The following is a 15,448-nucleotide window of genomic DNA, read 5'->3' on the forward strand; positions in this document are numbered from 1 at the left end:
TCCAAATAAAAAGTTTAAAAACAATGGTCAGGAAAGCAGCATTGAGCTTATGAAATTAAAGAAGGCTTTACTTTTACACACACACACACACACACACACACACACACACACACACACACACACACGGAGGTCAGAGGACGACTTGCCGCGATCAGTCCTCTCTCCCAGCACCGTGTGGGCTCTGGTGATGACTCTCAGGCTGTCGGGTTGGCAGCAATGACCTTTACCCCCTAAGGCGTCTCACCAGCCTGCCGAAGGCATTCTGGAAGCATATGCACACCCTGATCACTCTGGAGCGCTCACCATCCATGCCGTCCTGGGAAGCAGAGAATGAGTACTATTGGAGTCGGCCAAGGGCCAGTGCAGTGTTGGCATGGCCTCCTAAGAAAAGCAGCCTTCGGGCTAGCTTTCTTCTCGGGAAGCATCTCTTGTCCAGTAGCCAAGGTGGCTGCTGTAAAGGCTGGTGCCCTGCCCGCCTGCCTGGCTCCTGGTGGGAAGGGGGCCTCTAAGCTGCAGTCACGCTGTCCCCAGAGCCTGGGGAGGGGAGAAAAATCAGTGCTACCTTAGCCTAGATGGTGGCTGGGGGTGTTGTGGGATCTGGAGAGGACTTGTACCTTGAATTCATGGCTCGCTGTTCTGTTTTTTTTTTTTTTAACAGACACACGCTCTGGTTTTACCCAGCCCCCTTCACCACAACCACCCGCCGGACTTATGCCAGTGAGGCAAATTCGGTGAGTGGGAGCCCTTGGGTCGGGGAGGGCCCTTTGGGGACCCTAGTCCTCTGAACTAGACCCTCTGAACGGTGGTCAGGACGTTCTGAACCACATTGTCACTTAACCCTTCTCCGAGGCCCTCCATCCGTAGGGGGACCCTCTCCCCATGCATATGGCGGCCGTAATGATGACTCCACCTCTCCCAGCCAGGGAGCTTGTGGGAGGTCTGCCGAGAGGCAAAGATCTGGGGGTTCAGAGTGAGGCTCTGGGGTCTCTTAGCACTGTCTGTGTTACAGACCTATCGTTCACTGCATCGGGCAGCAGTTCTCAACCTGTGGGTCATGACCCCCTGGGGAGGGACTGGGGTCATACCATCCTTTCACGGGGGTCGCCTAAGACCAGGGGAAAACACAGATATTTACATTACAGTTTGTAACAGTAGCCAAACTACAGTTATGAAGTGGTAACAAAAGTAATTTTATGGTTGGGGGGTCAGCACAGCATGAGGACCTGTATTAAAGGGTTGAGGTGTCAGGAAGGTTAAGAACCGCTGATCTATGGGGTTATGGTTGGGGATGGGGGGTGATGTGAATAGAGTGCATGCCCAGTACCTTGCACTCAGGAAGCACTGGGTGAGCCCGGCTTCGATGAAGATAACAAGCCAGTGAGCATCACAGTGATTATCGATCCTGAAGGCAGGAGTCACCCCAGGCAGTGCTGTTGCTGGCAGAGTCCAGGCTGGAGCTTGGTCTCCTGATTCCGAGTCCCAGTCCCAGGTGCCTGTAGTTCTCCAGACAGCGAGAGCCAGCTAGGAGGATGAGGCCCGGCCATCCAGCATGCACTAATATTACTGCACGCAGGGATGGGGGAGGGCTGGCTGCCCTACCGCAGGGTCCTGGGTTCTAACACAGGTCTAATCCTCTAAAGCAGGCTAGCGGCAAAGCTGTCCTCATCACGGGCTGTGACTCGGGATTCGGGTTCTCTTTGGCCAAACATCTACACTCAAAAGGTTTCCTTGTATTTGCTGGCTGCTTAATGAAGGTAAGACTGGGCCATTTACCATTGTCCAAGCAGTTACTCTGTGTGTGTGTGTGTGTGTGTGTGTGTGTGTGTGTGTGTCTGTCTGTCTGTGTATGCACATGCTTTTCTAACAGGTGTTACTAAAATAGCCTACACCTTTTCCACTTCAGTCTCATTTTTTTTCTACATACCTTTTTGCATGGGTGTATGCATATACCCATGCATCTGTCCATCCATCCATTGCTTTGGCGTTTACTCACTTGTCAAATGATGATGTTGGGCCTGCCACTTTGCTGGATGCCTTGGAATAAGATCCAGTATCTTAGTTAGGGTGACTATTGCTGTGATAAACGCCACGACCAGAAGCGAGCTGGGGAGGAAGGGTTTCTTTTCCCCACACTTCCATATCACACTTCTTTGTGGAAGGCAGTGAGGGCAGGAACTCAAACAGGACAGGAACCTGGAGGCAGGAGCTGGTGCAGAGGCCATGGAGGGCTGCTGCTTACTGGCTTGCTCCTCATGGCTTGCTCAGCCTGCTCTCTTATAGAACCCAGGACCACCATCCCAGGAGTGATATCACCCACAATGGCCTGGGCCTTCCCACATCTATCACTAATTTAAAAAATGGCCTCTGGGCTTGCTTGATCTTTTGGAGGCATTTTCTCAGGTGGCATTCCCTCCTCTCAGATGACTCTAGCTTGGGTCAAGCTGGCATACAACTAGCCAGCACATCCAGGGAGCTCTCTGTCCCGTGGTAAGAGGACACCATGCACAGACCAGCCGAAGAACTACAATGAAAGCATTCTCTAGCACTTTCAAGAATGTTCAGGTGGGGGCACTGTGGAGAAGAAAGAGATTGGCTCTCACTTGACAGGGGAGGTGACATTAAAGAATGCGGTCCTCCTCCCTGGACTGAGTCTACCAAGTCGATCACAGTCCTCGGGGGAGGACTTGTCCTGGAGGAGGTGGGAATGGAGGGTGGGCTGGGGGTAAGGGGAGGGCGTGGGAGGGAGGAGAATAGGGGAACCCATGGCTGATATGTAGAACTGAATGGTATTGTAAAATAAAAAATATATATCACAAAAAAAAAAAAAAAAAAAAAAAGAATGCGGTCCTCTTTGGAGACTGGGAGAGATGACCTGACAGACAACCCAAGCAGTTTTGGAAGTGTAGCTAGCTGCTTTGGGACATCAAGCAGCATTTAGGGAACATGAAGGCAAGTACTAGGACATGAGACTCCAGATGTAACGAGGGGACTGTCCCCCAGTTCAGAGAGTTATATACAACCTCCACAGTTCACTTGTAGAACATTTCCCTGCCTCAATATTCCCCCTTTCGATTCTTTTTCAGTTATACCTCCCCTCCCCGCCCCATACCCCTCAAGCCCTGGGCAGCCACTGATTTCAGCCCCCCTAGACTTGCCTTCTCTGGAAGTTTCTCACATTAGACCCAAAGTTACTGGGTCTTTTTACTATGCGTCTCTCACATAGCACAATGTTTTGTTTGTTTTTAGACAAGAGTCTCACTGTGCAGCTCTGGCTGGCCAGGAACTCACAAAGATCCATTTGTCTCTGCCTTCCAAGTCCTGGGGTTAAAGGCATGCCCCAACACACCTAGCCTTAGCATGTTTTTGAGAGCTATCTATATTGTAGCATGTGTCATAGTTCATATTTTTCTGCAGACTATTACTTGATGATATGGATATACTATAGTGCTTGGCTCGTTTGTACCCTAGATAAACTATATAAAATCTTTAGACGGTTTTTTTTAATGTGTATGGGTGTTTTACCTGCATGTATGTATATCACATGTGTGCCTGGTGCCCCCAGAGGCCAGAAGAGGGTGTCAGATCCCATGGAACTGGAGTTATAGATGGTTGTGAACTACTGTGTAGGTGCTGGGAACTGAACCCAGGTCCTCTGTAAGAGCAGCAAGTACTCTTAACTTCTGAGCCATCTTTCCAGCCCCAAACTGCATTGTTAAAACTTTCATAAAAATAAAAATAAACATGCATTCAGGATATTTATAAAAATTGGCTTGGCTTTTGGCTATCTTGAATAACGTCACTGTGAACATTCACGTACATGTGTCAGTGTAAGCCTCAGGCTTTGCAGGGGATTGGAGTCAGTCCCTCGCTAGGCTGGGTCCTAAGTCACCTGCCCACGGAGCCCGCCCAGGGTGGGAAGGCCAGAAGTGACCGCAGCCCTCTCTCCCCCAGGACAAAGGTGATGCTGGGGTTAAGGAGCTGGATAGCTTGAACAGTGATCGACTGAGAACCATCCAGCTCAATGTCTGCATCAGTGAGGAGGTAGAGAAAGCAGTGGAGACCGTCCGCTCCGGCCTGAAGGACCCTGAGAAGGGTAAGGGCGCCGTAGGACTCGGGGTTGGGATGTGGCGCTGTGCTAGGGATCCTGCCCAACGCTGTTCTCCATTTGCTGGCCTCCTGGAAAGAGGTTCCTCTCCCTTTGGTTAAACTCTTCCTCCTGCTCAGTCTAAGGAAGTGGATTCGATTAAACATACCTTTGCAACAGGGCACTAAAATACGACTGGAGGCAAGTTTACAACCTGTGCAGTGACAGATCCACATACCAGTTCAGGCCGGTTCATCTAATGCTCTTTTAACGCCCACTCTGGGCCAGGCATGGGGCTGAGTGGGGGACACTCTGTCCCTGAGGACCTTACAGTTCAGTGAGTGGACTGATGTCGCCATCAGGGAGCAGGACATGGACAGAGGCAGAGCAGCATGGCCAAAGGGGGCTGGGCCCAGTGCCGGGGGTGTGATAGGGATGGGTGGTGTGGTAAGAGAGCCGGGGAGGGTATGCCAGAAGGAGGGCGGAGCATGAGCAGTGATGGGAAGCACCCCATGGTGTGCTGGGGTGTGGCACATGGTCCCATCGTAAGGTTGAGACTGGAGGCGGCAGCAAATGAGGCAGGGGATTGGCTGCCTTTGTGGAAGGTGCTGGAGAGGGCGGGGACTGTCTTGAGGTCCCTCGGAAGCCTGCATTAGCGTGGGGGGAGAGTGGGTTAAAGGGGGGTGTGGGTGGCACAGCCCTGAACGTGGTGGTCGGTGGAGCTCGCCGGCAGTGCTGAAGCTTGCTAGTTAGTGGTCCTGAGAGAAGAAAGCTCGCAGACTTGACTTGAACATGGGGACGAAGAAGAGGCAAGAGGTGTCTGTCCTACAGAGCTGGTGTCCCCAGCTAGAAGAGCAAGATGAGGGGCGAGAAGGCACGGAGGTGTCCACGGAGCACTCTGGGGGAGTGTCCAGAGGGGGTGCAAGCAGCTAGGACTCAGGGAGGAGGGAGAGAGATGTCACAGAGGCTGGATGGAGCGCCTCAGCGCTGAAGGGGTAAAAAGTTTGGAGAGTCAGTGGGCAAAGGATCGGATGTTGCAGAGCCTCCCTGAGCATCTCGTGCCCTCCCAGGTCAGCCTGCGTGGAGGACCTTGGTTTGAGGGGGTCTGCTCTCCAGCTCGGGGGGTGGGGGTAGTGTCATTCAAGCGGACCTCAGAAGCATGGAGCTGGGCCATACAGCAGGTCCTGTGGAAAAGCCAGTCTGCGCTGTTGGTCTTAGAGCCCCTGGGCAGGCCAGGCAAAGGGGGGCTGCCTCCGTTAGCTCCCCGCTGCTGGGTGTGGGGTCCAGTGCAGGGGTTGGGTGACCTGCCCCGTGCTGTGTGGCTGACCAAAACTGCCAGGCTGAAAAATGCCGCCATCTCTGAGAAGAGCTTGTGCCGCATGGCTAACTACGGCAGAGACTGTTCATTAGGGAGCCTGTCACTGGGATCACCTCAGCAGCTGGGGGCTGCCACCCCACCCTCCTAGAGGCCATTCTGGGGCCCGGTGTTCTCCAGGAGCAGCCTGTGTGTTGTGGACCCAACAGATGTGGACTGAACATCTGTTTAATAATTAACAGCGATGGTTGGTGTCCCTGGCCCATTAAGAAAAGGCAGGATGGGTCCCAGTGGGATGATTACCAGACACATAGCCTGTCGTCCTTTGTCCCCACGGCCTCCCTGGGCAGCTGGGGCGTTGCCTTCACAGACTAGGAAGTGAGAAGGCTCCAGCCCCACGCAGCCTGGGATCACAGCTTGTGGGACTTGCGACTTGGCGGAATTGGGATCCACAGCCATGCTCTGCCACCCTGTAACCTACCTCTTTAACCATACTGCAGTTTGGGGGGAATGAGTTGGAATTTTCGGGTTCAAAAACCAGAAAATAAAACTTGTGAGGTAGCATTTGCATGCCGGCTCTCCCCCCACTTTTTCCCATCTCCCCATCTACCTCTTCCCTGGCAGTTACTCACCCCCCCCCCTCCAACCCCCTCTGCTCTCCCTTCTAGTCCTGGTCCTTTGGTCCTTTTCCTGGTCAATCAGGAACATCTCCCACTTCTGGCTCTGACCTCCAGGTGGCGCCCTTCCAGAGCGTCTCAGCAGTCATGTATAACATCCCACCTGGACAGGATAAGGACAGGTGTGCTCCTCTCTTGGGCACATTTTGATGCTGGTTTTCACTCTGGCTCCATGGGAGTGTCACCACCAAAGTCTGAGAAGCCACCTCAGGTGCTGAGGTGAAGGGGACTCTCTGCTTATAGTGTCCAGGCATCTTCCACTGGCTCCACCTCCCCTGCTTTGTAGGACTCCGAGGGACTGGACATCTGGAGCCGTGACCAGCCCTCCCAACCCCAGGAAAGCGTGCACACACTTGTTGACAGGTTGTGGGTGTGGCCTGACCCCGGAGTCATTACTTATCAATGAGTAAGCATTTACTGAGTCCCTGCTGCGTGTTTGGGACTATCCTTGGTGCCTGGAGGGCTCCGATCTGGCCGGAGGAGCCTGGAACTGGACACCAATCTAGTGGCCTCAGAACAAACCTCTGAGAAGCAGTTAAACCACTCAAGGCCTTGTGCTGTGTGCAGGGAATAGGTTACATCGGACACATCCCTTGGTCTGGGAGGGGGAGGACTGGACTCTCCCGGTCTTCACCTCTCCAGAGAAGTGTGACTTGAGTGTGCCACGGGTCCCGTACGAGCCTCAGCTTGCTCTTCTGTGAAGTGGTGAAGTACTTCTAGCCATCCCTTGCCTAGTCTAGACCTCACCCCTGTGCAGGCAAGGGGCAGACTTTCTAAAGGAGCAAGCGAACTGCTCACACTGAGAGAGGTGGGATGTGTGGGGGCGGGGAGAAGTCCGCAAAGGCCTTGTGTGCTGCATTGCAGATCTGAGAGCCACAGGAATGGGAGGGTCTGGAAGGAGAGCGATTAGCCTGGCTACGGGTCCTGGGTAGAGATGGGGGATGTAGATGGAGGCAGGCGGGGTCTTCACTGACGGCACAGAAGAGAGGCGAACCAGGACCTGAGTTAATGCAGAAGGAAACAGAACTGACTCCTTGCCACAGCAAAGGAAACCAGCAACTATGTGGGGCCAGACGTGAAGGCTTGTCCTCGGTCCTGGGTCCACAGATGTGAAGGCTTGTCCTCTGTCCTGGGTCCACACTGTGTCTCCCTCACCTCGTCCCTGGTCACACTGAGCAGAGACTTCGCCTCTGTGAGCCTCACTCAGCTATGGGCTGGCTTAGCGTCGGCTGTGCGGCTTAGTTTTGAGGGTGAGGTGACATCAACAAGTGCCCCTCCAGACCCGGTGCCTGTCACTCTGACCATCGGTCATCTTTCCAGCCCTGGGTGACACACTGGGTGGGAAGAAGTGAAGGAGTTGGGGGATGAACATGGTAACTCTTAACAGAATAGACTCAGCATGTTACTTGTGGTCTGGGTGAGCTAGGACCGTGCAGCTCAGATGGAAGAGACCGTAAGGAGGAGTCGTGGATCCGATCCGTTCCTCCTAAGGGTGCGTGGGACTTGTGTGGACATGGAGGTAATGTTGAGGCCCTTCCAGGGAAGCAGCTGCCTTCTGGGCTGGCGGGGGTGCTGTTGGAGTTGGCTTTGAACACTGCCTGGCTGAGGACTCTGGAGAGCTCCAAGGTCGACTGCTGCTTGCCGACTTGGCCGGCCCGTCCCGCAGGGTACTTTCACGGTCAAGTTTAATTCATCTTTAACGGACTGTAGCGCCAGATATAATTGTTTTACTTTTAGGTTGAGCATACAGGCGTACATTTTAGGTCCTGTGATACTGTCCCATCGGAATCAGAAAAGCCTCTGGAAAGTTCTACAAATGTGTAGTAGAAGAGGAGACTGTGTCAACATTCAGGAGAGTCGGGCTGAGCGTGAGACACTGGGTGTGCCTGTGAGGGGTGGAGGCAGGAAGAAGAAAAGCTGGGGTGCTTGGTGGCCCTGACACCAAGGGAAAGCTGGTGTCCAGGGCCATTAGTAGATGGTATCTAAGAAGAGAATAGAGATAGGGGCGGGGCTTAGTTGGTAGCCTCTTGGAGGCCGAAGGAGAACATGGTGAGCCGTAGATGGAGGTTGGAGTCCAGAGTGGCGTGAAGGGATGGAGAGGTTGGATGTTCTCAGAAGTCTGGCTGCAGAAGGAAGGAAGATCGGGTGGCGTGGTTAAAGAAGCCTCTCCAGGATGCGGGGATGTAGTGTTTGTAGACATTCATCGGCCAGCGCACACGCATTGAGTTCCTAATGGAGACGGAGATGAAGGATGGCTGCCTGGGGCAAGGGAGAGGTCTACAAAGGAAGGGAAGGATTGGCATGGTGGGTAGAGAGGGGCACGGGCTTGGGCCTAAGGGTTAGCCATGGCCACTAGAGAGGCGTTGGGCTCCAGGAGGGAAGCCTCAGGGAGTCAGAAGACAGACCTCAGAGCTGTAGGGTTTCCGGGATGCCTCCGATGTGTAGGTTTTACCTCAAGGTCCCAATTTCAGCCTGAGAGCTGAGGGTAAGAAGCCCCAGCAGGCAGCTGGGGCGGGAGAGAGCTCTTTGGACACTTAGTTAACCAGCAATTTCCTCTCCTTAATACATGCCCTTAATTCCCAGTAATTGAAGGAGAAGGCACCAGAGGTCAGCTGACCAAGCTTTAATTTGGGCAAGACGGAAGGAAAGCAATTGGAGACCAATTACTCTGTCATTTACACAAACTCATTCCCATGATGCACTGGGAGAGTGAGTCTCGTTCTCACAGGCAGTGTGCAGGCATCATGTCTGCTGAAGCCCCGAGAAGGAGCACAGAGCTTTTAGTACTAGGAGCTTAAGCCATACGGAGACCAAACCCTGAGGATCTCCGCAACAAAGAGGAAGAACCCTGCTCTGCGCTGGGGCTCTAACCCATCCACTTCTTACACCCCCAAAACACTGAACCCCAAACAAGCCCTGGAAAACAGGCTCTGTTCCCTTGGCTCGGGTTCAACTCTGCCTCCGACTTAATGATGAGACTTAAATCTGTCTTTTCCCTTGACGGCTTTGGTTTCCCTTGCTGCAAAAATAGTTAACGACAAAATAAACTCCAGGAACATTCCAGAACCAACATTGTCTGTCTGAGTCTCCAAAAGCCAGCTGTCCCGTACGAAACAGCCGGCTGCAGCAGGCTGTGAGAGTAGGCATCTTCTCAGAGGCTGCATCAAAATACAGTCTCAGGAGAGGGCAGGAAGAGACACCCTGGCAAAAAGGCTACTGAGCCAAGGTCCCTTAATGTGTGACCACCAGCACATCACAGCGGCAGGCTCAGAGCAGGAGCAGGAGAGACTAGAGAATTGTTGAATCCCAAGGTGGAGAGGGGTGGGGCCCGACCATGAACAAGGCTTGGCAGCAGAGCCCATAACTTCATGGGTGACCTTGAAGTTGTGTGTCCTTCTATGAGCTGGGCTTGGAAAATTCCTGAGGTTTCCCTGGCTGCTGGCAAGAGGGTCGACAGAAACAATAGCCTGGTTGAATGGATAGGTGCAGGGTGGAGACTTGTGGTCCTTTGGAGGAGAGGGAAGTGCCTGGCTTCATTACTATTCTGTTGCTGTGGTAAACACCATGACCAAAAGCACACTGGGAAAGGGTTTATTTGGCATAGAAACTTCCACATCACAGTTGGTCACTGTGAAGGAAGTCAGAGCAGGAACTCAAAGCAGGAGCCCGGAGGCAAGAACAGAAGCAGAAGCCATGGAGGAGGGCCGCTTACCAGCTTGCTCTACCTGGGTTGCTCAATTTGCTTTTTTTTTTTTTTTTGGTTTTTCGAGACAGGGTTTCTCTGTGTAGCTTTGCGCCTTTCCTGGAACTCACTCTGTAGCCCAGGCTGGCCTCGAACTCAAAGAGATCTGCCTACCTCTGCCTCCCAAGTGCTGGGATTAAAGGCATGCGCCACCACCACCCGGCTCAATTTGCTTTTTTTACACACTACCTGGCAAGGCATTGTATCGCCCGCAGGGGGCTGAGCCCCTCCAAATCAAGAAAACGCCCTCTAGGTCTGCCTACAAGCCGATCTTATGGAGGCATCTTTTCAGTTACTATTCCCTCTTCCCAGATATGTTTAGGGTTGTGTCAAGTTGACAAAACCCAACCAGTACAGTGTTGGGGTGAAGCAAGACACGGGCGAAGATCCTCCAAGGCTCAGTCATGAAGGGCTAGAATTGATTCAGCCAGCAGTGCCATGAAGCCGGGACGTTCTACCAAAGGGACATTCTGTTCAGCCAAGATGCTGGGTCTCTCTCCCCCCCTTTCATTCTTGGCCAGCTCTAGAAGTGTTTCCTGAGAGCCTTGGGCAAGAGGCTGGGGACCATGGGAGAAAGGGATCCAAGTAGACAGCAGCTGGCTAGTGTTGGCATTTGAACACACGTGGTGACTGGCTGGGTCCTCTTTTGTCCAGGAATGTGGGGCCTGGTGAACAATGCGGGCATCTCAACATTTGGGGAGGTGGAGTTCACCAGCATGGAGACATACAAGGAGGTGGCCGAAGTGAACCTCTGGGGCACCGTGCGCACAACAAAATCCTTCCTCCCACTTCTCCGAAGAGCCAAAGGTGAGTTGGGAAGACCGATTCTCCCGGCCTGCCCCTCACTGTACCTGCCCAACCTTTTCATTCTTGTTCGGATTGGGAACACCAGACCTGCCAGAGCTAACGTCCATAATAGCGAGGCTGAGTTCCTGAGTCTCAGAGCGGTGCTGGGCTTGGGAATGGTGATAGGCAGAAGTGCATGGCCAGGTAGGGGAGGGGTCTGTGGCCTTCAGAAGTGGAGCAGATGAGCTGGGATGGTGGTGGACATCTATAAACCCAGCACTCGGGAGACTGAGGCAGGCAGATCTTGAGGTGAAGGTCAGCCTGGGATACATAATGAGACCCTGTCTCAAACACATATAAGAAAGGTAGTTCAGTGGTCTGTGCGTTCAGGGCTTACAGATCATAGAGGCTCTATGAACCTCTAAGAACTGATTCTGGAGAAGTAACCACACGTACACCAGCTGTGTCTACATGCTCTTATATCACAGTGTAATATTAAGCATATGTTAGCATGCATGCTCCATAGCTAAAAAATGAGACACTGTGTTACTCAGTTCAAACAAGCCTAGAAACTTGAAGAACAGACACAATGCCCAAAGCATATAAAATAGCCATCTATGAAGTCAGGCAGTCTGACTCTTCTCCTTGGAACAGCAAACCGTTGTGACAGAAGGTACCAGATCCTCAGATCTGTCCCAAAGTCTTGGCAACATAGGAATGAATGGGGTGCAGCCTGTAGTCTTTAAGAGGGGCTTCAACCTTTCAGTGACTTCATGCTTAGGGGGTGTATGTTCCTGGGAGCACCTCCCTAGGCAACTGACCCAGGTCAGCCTGGGTTGAGTGGAATCTACCCAGTTCTCCCGGGATGGGAGAAGTTGTGATGGGTCCCTACATTCCCAGGCTGGGCCTGTGACAATTCTTCTGAAGACACCATTCTTTCTAGGCCTGAGTCAGGCCATGCCGCTTCATGTCCAGCCTTGAAATCAGCTTTGGAAACCCGGGCCCTGCTCCTCCCAACCCACTCCTTTCTGGATCTGGTGCTGGGAAAAGCCGGCCAACACAGGTCCTCCTCTCTTCTGGGGTATTCAAGGCTTGCTTTTGCCAGCCTTGTCCTGGGCACTCTGGCTTCTGTGCTCTATCCCAGTACTCATCTGGACTCTCCACGTTGCTTCTTGGCACATCTAATTGGGGAAGCTGAGTTTGAAGCTCCCTGAAGGGAAGGATGTTTTTGTTTGTATTTCTCCCCTGACCAGCATCAGACCTTGCTTAGAGTGGACGCACAGGTCCAGAGAGACCTAGCCATTCCATTTCTTTCTTTTTTTTATATTTTCAAGACAGGGTTTCTCTGTGATGTTTTGGTGCCTGTCCTGGATTTCACTCTGTAGGCCAGGCTGGCCTTGAACTCACAGAGATCCGCCTGCCTCTGCCTCCCGAGTGCTGGGATTAAAGGCGTGCGCCACCACCGCCCGGCACCATTCCATTTCTCACATGCGCCCAGTGTGTTTTCACCCCACAGTATTATCACCAGGCAGGTTAGCTGTGTGTGGGCTATTCCACTGCGCCCTCTTGGTACACCCCTTCCCTAGTCAACCTGACACATCACAGTCCTTGAGGAAGTTTGGGAATACTGATTAGCTGGGTGGTCCAAGAAGCCCCCTGCCTCTGGATGGTTCTAAAGCTGTCCCTGCCAGGCCACCATGTCACAGGGCAATGCCACCTGAGCAGATGTTTGCTGTCTTCTTCTGCAGGCCGTGTTGTTAACATCAGCAGCATGCTGGGCCGCATGGCCAACCCAGCCCGCTCCCCATACTGCATCACCAAGTTTGGGGTCGAGGCTTTCTCCGACTGCCTACGCTATGAGATGCACCCTCTGGGCGTGAAGGTCAGTGTGGTGGAGCCTGGCAATTTCATCGCCGCCACCAGCCTCTACAGCCCCGAGCGCATCCAGGCCATTGCCAAGAAGATGTGGGACGAGCTTCCTGAGGTCGTCCGCCAAGACTATGGCAGGAAGTACTTCGACGAGAAGATCGCCAAGATGGAGACCTACTGCAACAGCGGTTCCACAGACACGTCCTCTGTCATCGACGCCGTCACACATGCCCTGACAGCCGCCACCCCCTACACCCGCTACCATCCCATGGACTACTACTGGTGGCTGCGGATGCAGATCATGACCCACTTCCCAGGAGCCATCTCGGACGCCATCTACATACGATGAAGAGCTGAAGGAGGTCCCTGTGGCCTCTGCCAGGGAATCTGGTGGGAGGGAGGGAGAAGGCTGAGGGGAGGGAGTTTGTACAGTTACCTTTGGATTACCCCGGGGTGGATTCCCCGCTGTCTTAGGAAGACCTAGTTTATCACTAACCTTACTTGTTCACGTGGTGAATGGCTTGGGCCTTCACAGATGTGGGGCACAGGTGGATGGCCCTAAGCCTCTGGGCCAACATGGTGCTTCTATCTCTCTCAAGTTGATTTTATACAGAGATTTGTGGGAAATGTCTTTGTATTAAAAACAGATTATTAGAATAGAATCCAAAATCATTTTTAAGCCAAAACAGCCGTTCAAAATATTTATCCCATCTGATCCTTAAGCAAGTCTCATGAGTAAAAAGAACAGATTATTTTTTTCCTTGTGTGCATGAAACATTTGCAGATCCTGCGATCTGCATACAAAACACCCCTTCCATTGTGCCCAGCGTGTGTCTTACTTGTGTTCTGGCATGGCTGTAAAAACTCATCACAGTTGGGTTCCAAGGACACTTGGGACCCATCAGTCCTTGAATCCCCTGACCAGCAGTGTGTCTTCCGAGACAGTCACACCAGGTGAGCCTGTGTGTTCTCTGCACGTCCACGGCACTGTGTGACTGGGGGCCAGCCGCCGCCGCTGACTCTCAGCTGGCCGAGGGTGAGGCTCTAGAGATTGCCAGCTGAGATTTCTCCACCCTCGTTGGAGACTCGGGTTAGATCTGGGTGGAGGTGCTCTTTGCCAAAGAGTGCGGTTTGGTTTCGCCTTGGACAGGCTTGGTGCTATTATCCTTGGGGCAGTAGACAGATTAGTGGTGCCAAGGCTGGGCCCCGAGTCACCTCCCCAGCCCCCCCCCCCAACACACACACACCTGCTCCACAGGACTTCAGGTCCACCTCTCCTTCCTACAGTGAACTTCTTTTTAATTAAGCCGAGACACTGCTAGGCAGTCTGTGTTACCAATCAAGGAAGGCCTGAATTTGAAGGCTGCTTGTCCCTGCAGTTGTCCAGGGTCTAGGTATTTGCAGCCAAACCGCGTGTTCCAGGTGGCGTCAAGCCTTGGGCAGGGTCTCTCGAGTGCCAGCTTTACACATCCAGACCATCTTTTGTGCCTTGTGTTGCAAAGTCTACACCTGCCACTAGAGGGAGCCATGCCTCCTCAGCTAGAGCCTGCACAGGCATTTTTCCTTCACACAAGCTTGAGCTCTTTCCAACAGGGTTTGACCACCTACTTGGACCCTGCCTGGGAACAAAGAAAGAAGCAAAGCCCCATGGGAAACAGTGATCCTACACTCCTAAGCAGCTGTCTGGCCTGAACCTGGAGCCCAGTGCCAAGTGGGAGTGCGGGAACCTGGGCGGCTAGAACAGCTGTGTCCCACTGGAGAGCGAATTCAGCCTGCCTTTTGGGCTTTTTGACCCCTCTGGGTTCAAACCGGGGTGCTCTGTTCCAGCCTCTGTCTTCAGGCAAGGCAAGGGAGGGAAGGGAAGAGGAAGGCAAGGCCTCAGGGCTCAGAGAGGGACCCCTGATGACTTGGGGGTCCCTAACAGTGAGATGCTTTTGTCCTGCAGAACCTGCCTCCAGCTGGAGCCTTTCAGATGGCATATTTACATCTTGGGAGAATTTGTTTTCGTGCTTAATAAAGAGATTGGTTGTAACACTTGGAGAGTGGCTTGGACTTATACTCGGGCGTCCATCCGTCACTGGGAACTAGAAGGGAATTGGAGGTGACACACTGAGTCCTGAGCAGCACTAAACTGGATGCCAGAGAGTCGACACCGGACTCTTAAGCCGCAAAAGAGGACTTCCTGGTCAGGCTGTTAGGATTTATTTTATTTTACTTATGAGTATGCTGAATATCTTGCTGGCCCTGAGTTTAATCTTTATTCTAGTAACAGAAAAGCCCCAGGCTACCAGACATGGTGGCACACTCTTTTTTTTTTTTTTTTCCGAGACAGGGTTTCTCTGTGTAGCTTTGCGCCTTTCCTGGAACTCACTTGGTAGCCCAGGCTGGCCTCGAACTCACAGAGATCCACCTGGCTCTGCCTCCCGAGTGCTGGGATTAAAGGCGTGCGCCACCACCGCCCGGCAGGTGGCGCACTCTTTAAAGCCCAGCACTTGGTAGGCAGAAGCAGGCGGAGCTCTGTGATGAGTTCAAGATAAGCCTGGTCTATGTAGTGAGTTCCAAGCCAGCCTGGATTACACAGTGAGACCCTGTCTCAGAAAAGAAAAATCCAGTGTACCTTTCCTCCAAATAATCTCCGTGGTGATTCAAACCTCCCAGTTCACCTTCACCTGTTGGAACCAGCAGCCTGCTTGGACACAGGAGCTACCTTTGATCTTTACTAGATAGGTGAGGTGGGCAGATCACAGGTTGTTCCCATTTTATAGGTCACATAACTGAGGCCCCAAAGGGGAAAGTGACTCACCCAGCATCAGTGGGTGGGGACAGAACGTCCAGGCTCCAGAGTTATGTGAACATGTATCTTGTTGCTTAATCCTCAATGGATGGCGTGTTTGTGTAACCGCCAAGCTGACCAGTGTAGCCAGGAGCGGAGCATTCTCTGTCTCATCAACTTCTCCCACGGCCTTTAAGGCAGG

At 52.8% G+C, this 15,448-nt stretch overlaps 1 protein-coding gene across 13 annotated transcripts in view; it reads left to right on the plus strand.

The window, feature by feature from the left end:
- Bdh1 (3-hydroxybutyrate dehydrogenase 1) overlaps positions 1-14,513 on the plus strand; it is a 44,229-nt gene extending 29,716 nt beyond the window's left edge. For 7 of the 13 annotated variants that reach the window (XM_076548680.1, XM_076548682.1, XM_076548684.1 and 4 more), the window contains 5 exons: positions 659-731; positions 1,644-1,754; positions 3,952-4,093; positions 10,473-10,625; positions 12,353-14,513. In XM_076548680.1, the coding sequence (XP_076404795.1) occupies positions 659-731; positions 1,644-1,754; positions 3,952-4,093; positions 10,473-10,625; positions 12,353-12,822 (949 nt within the window). In that variant the 3' untranslated portion in view covers positions 12,823-14,513. Of the gene's footprint in view, positions 1-658; positions 732-1,640; positions 1,755-3,951; positions 4,094-10,472; positions 10,626-12,352 lie in introns of all 13 variants that reach the window. The other 6 variants (XM_042259147.2, XM_015993321.3, XM_006974487.3 and 3 more) reach the window with 1 other exon arrangement.
- The last annotated feature ends 935 nt before the right edge of the window (positions 14,514-15,448 follow it).

Source organism: Peromyscus maniculatus, chromosome 12 (genome assembly GCF_049852395.1).
Source record: "Peromyscus maniculatus bairdii isolate BWxNUB_F1_BW_parent chromosome 12, HU_Pman_BW_mat_3.1, whole genome shotgun sequence".
In the NCBI taxonomy this organism is placed as follows: Eukaryota; Metazoa; Chordata; class Mammalia; order Rodentia; family Cricetidae; genus Peromyscus; species Peromyscus maniculatus.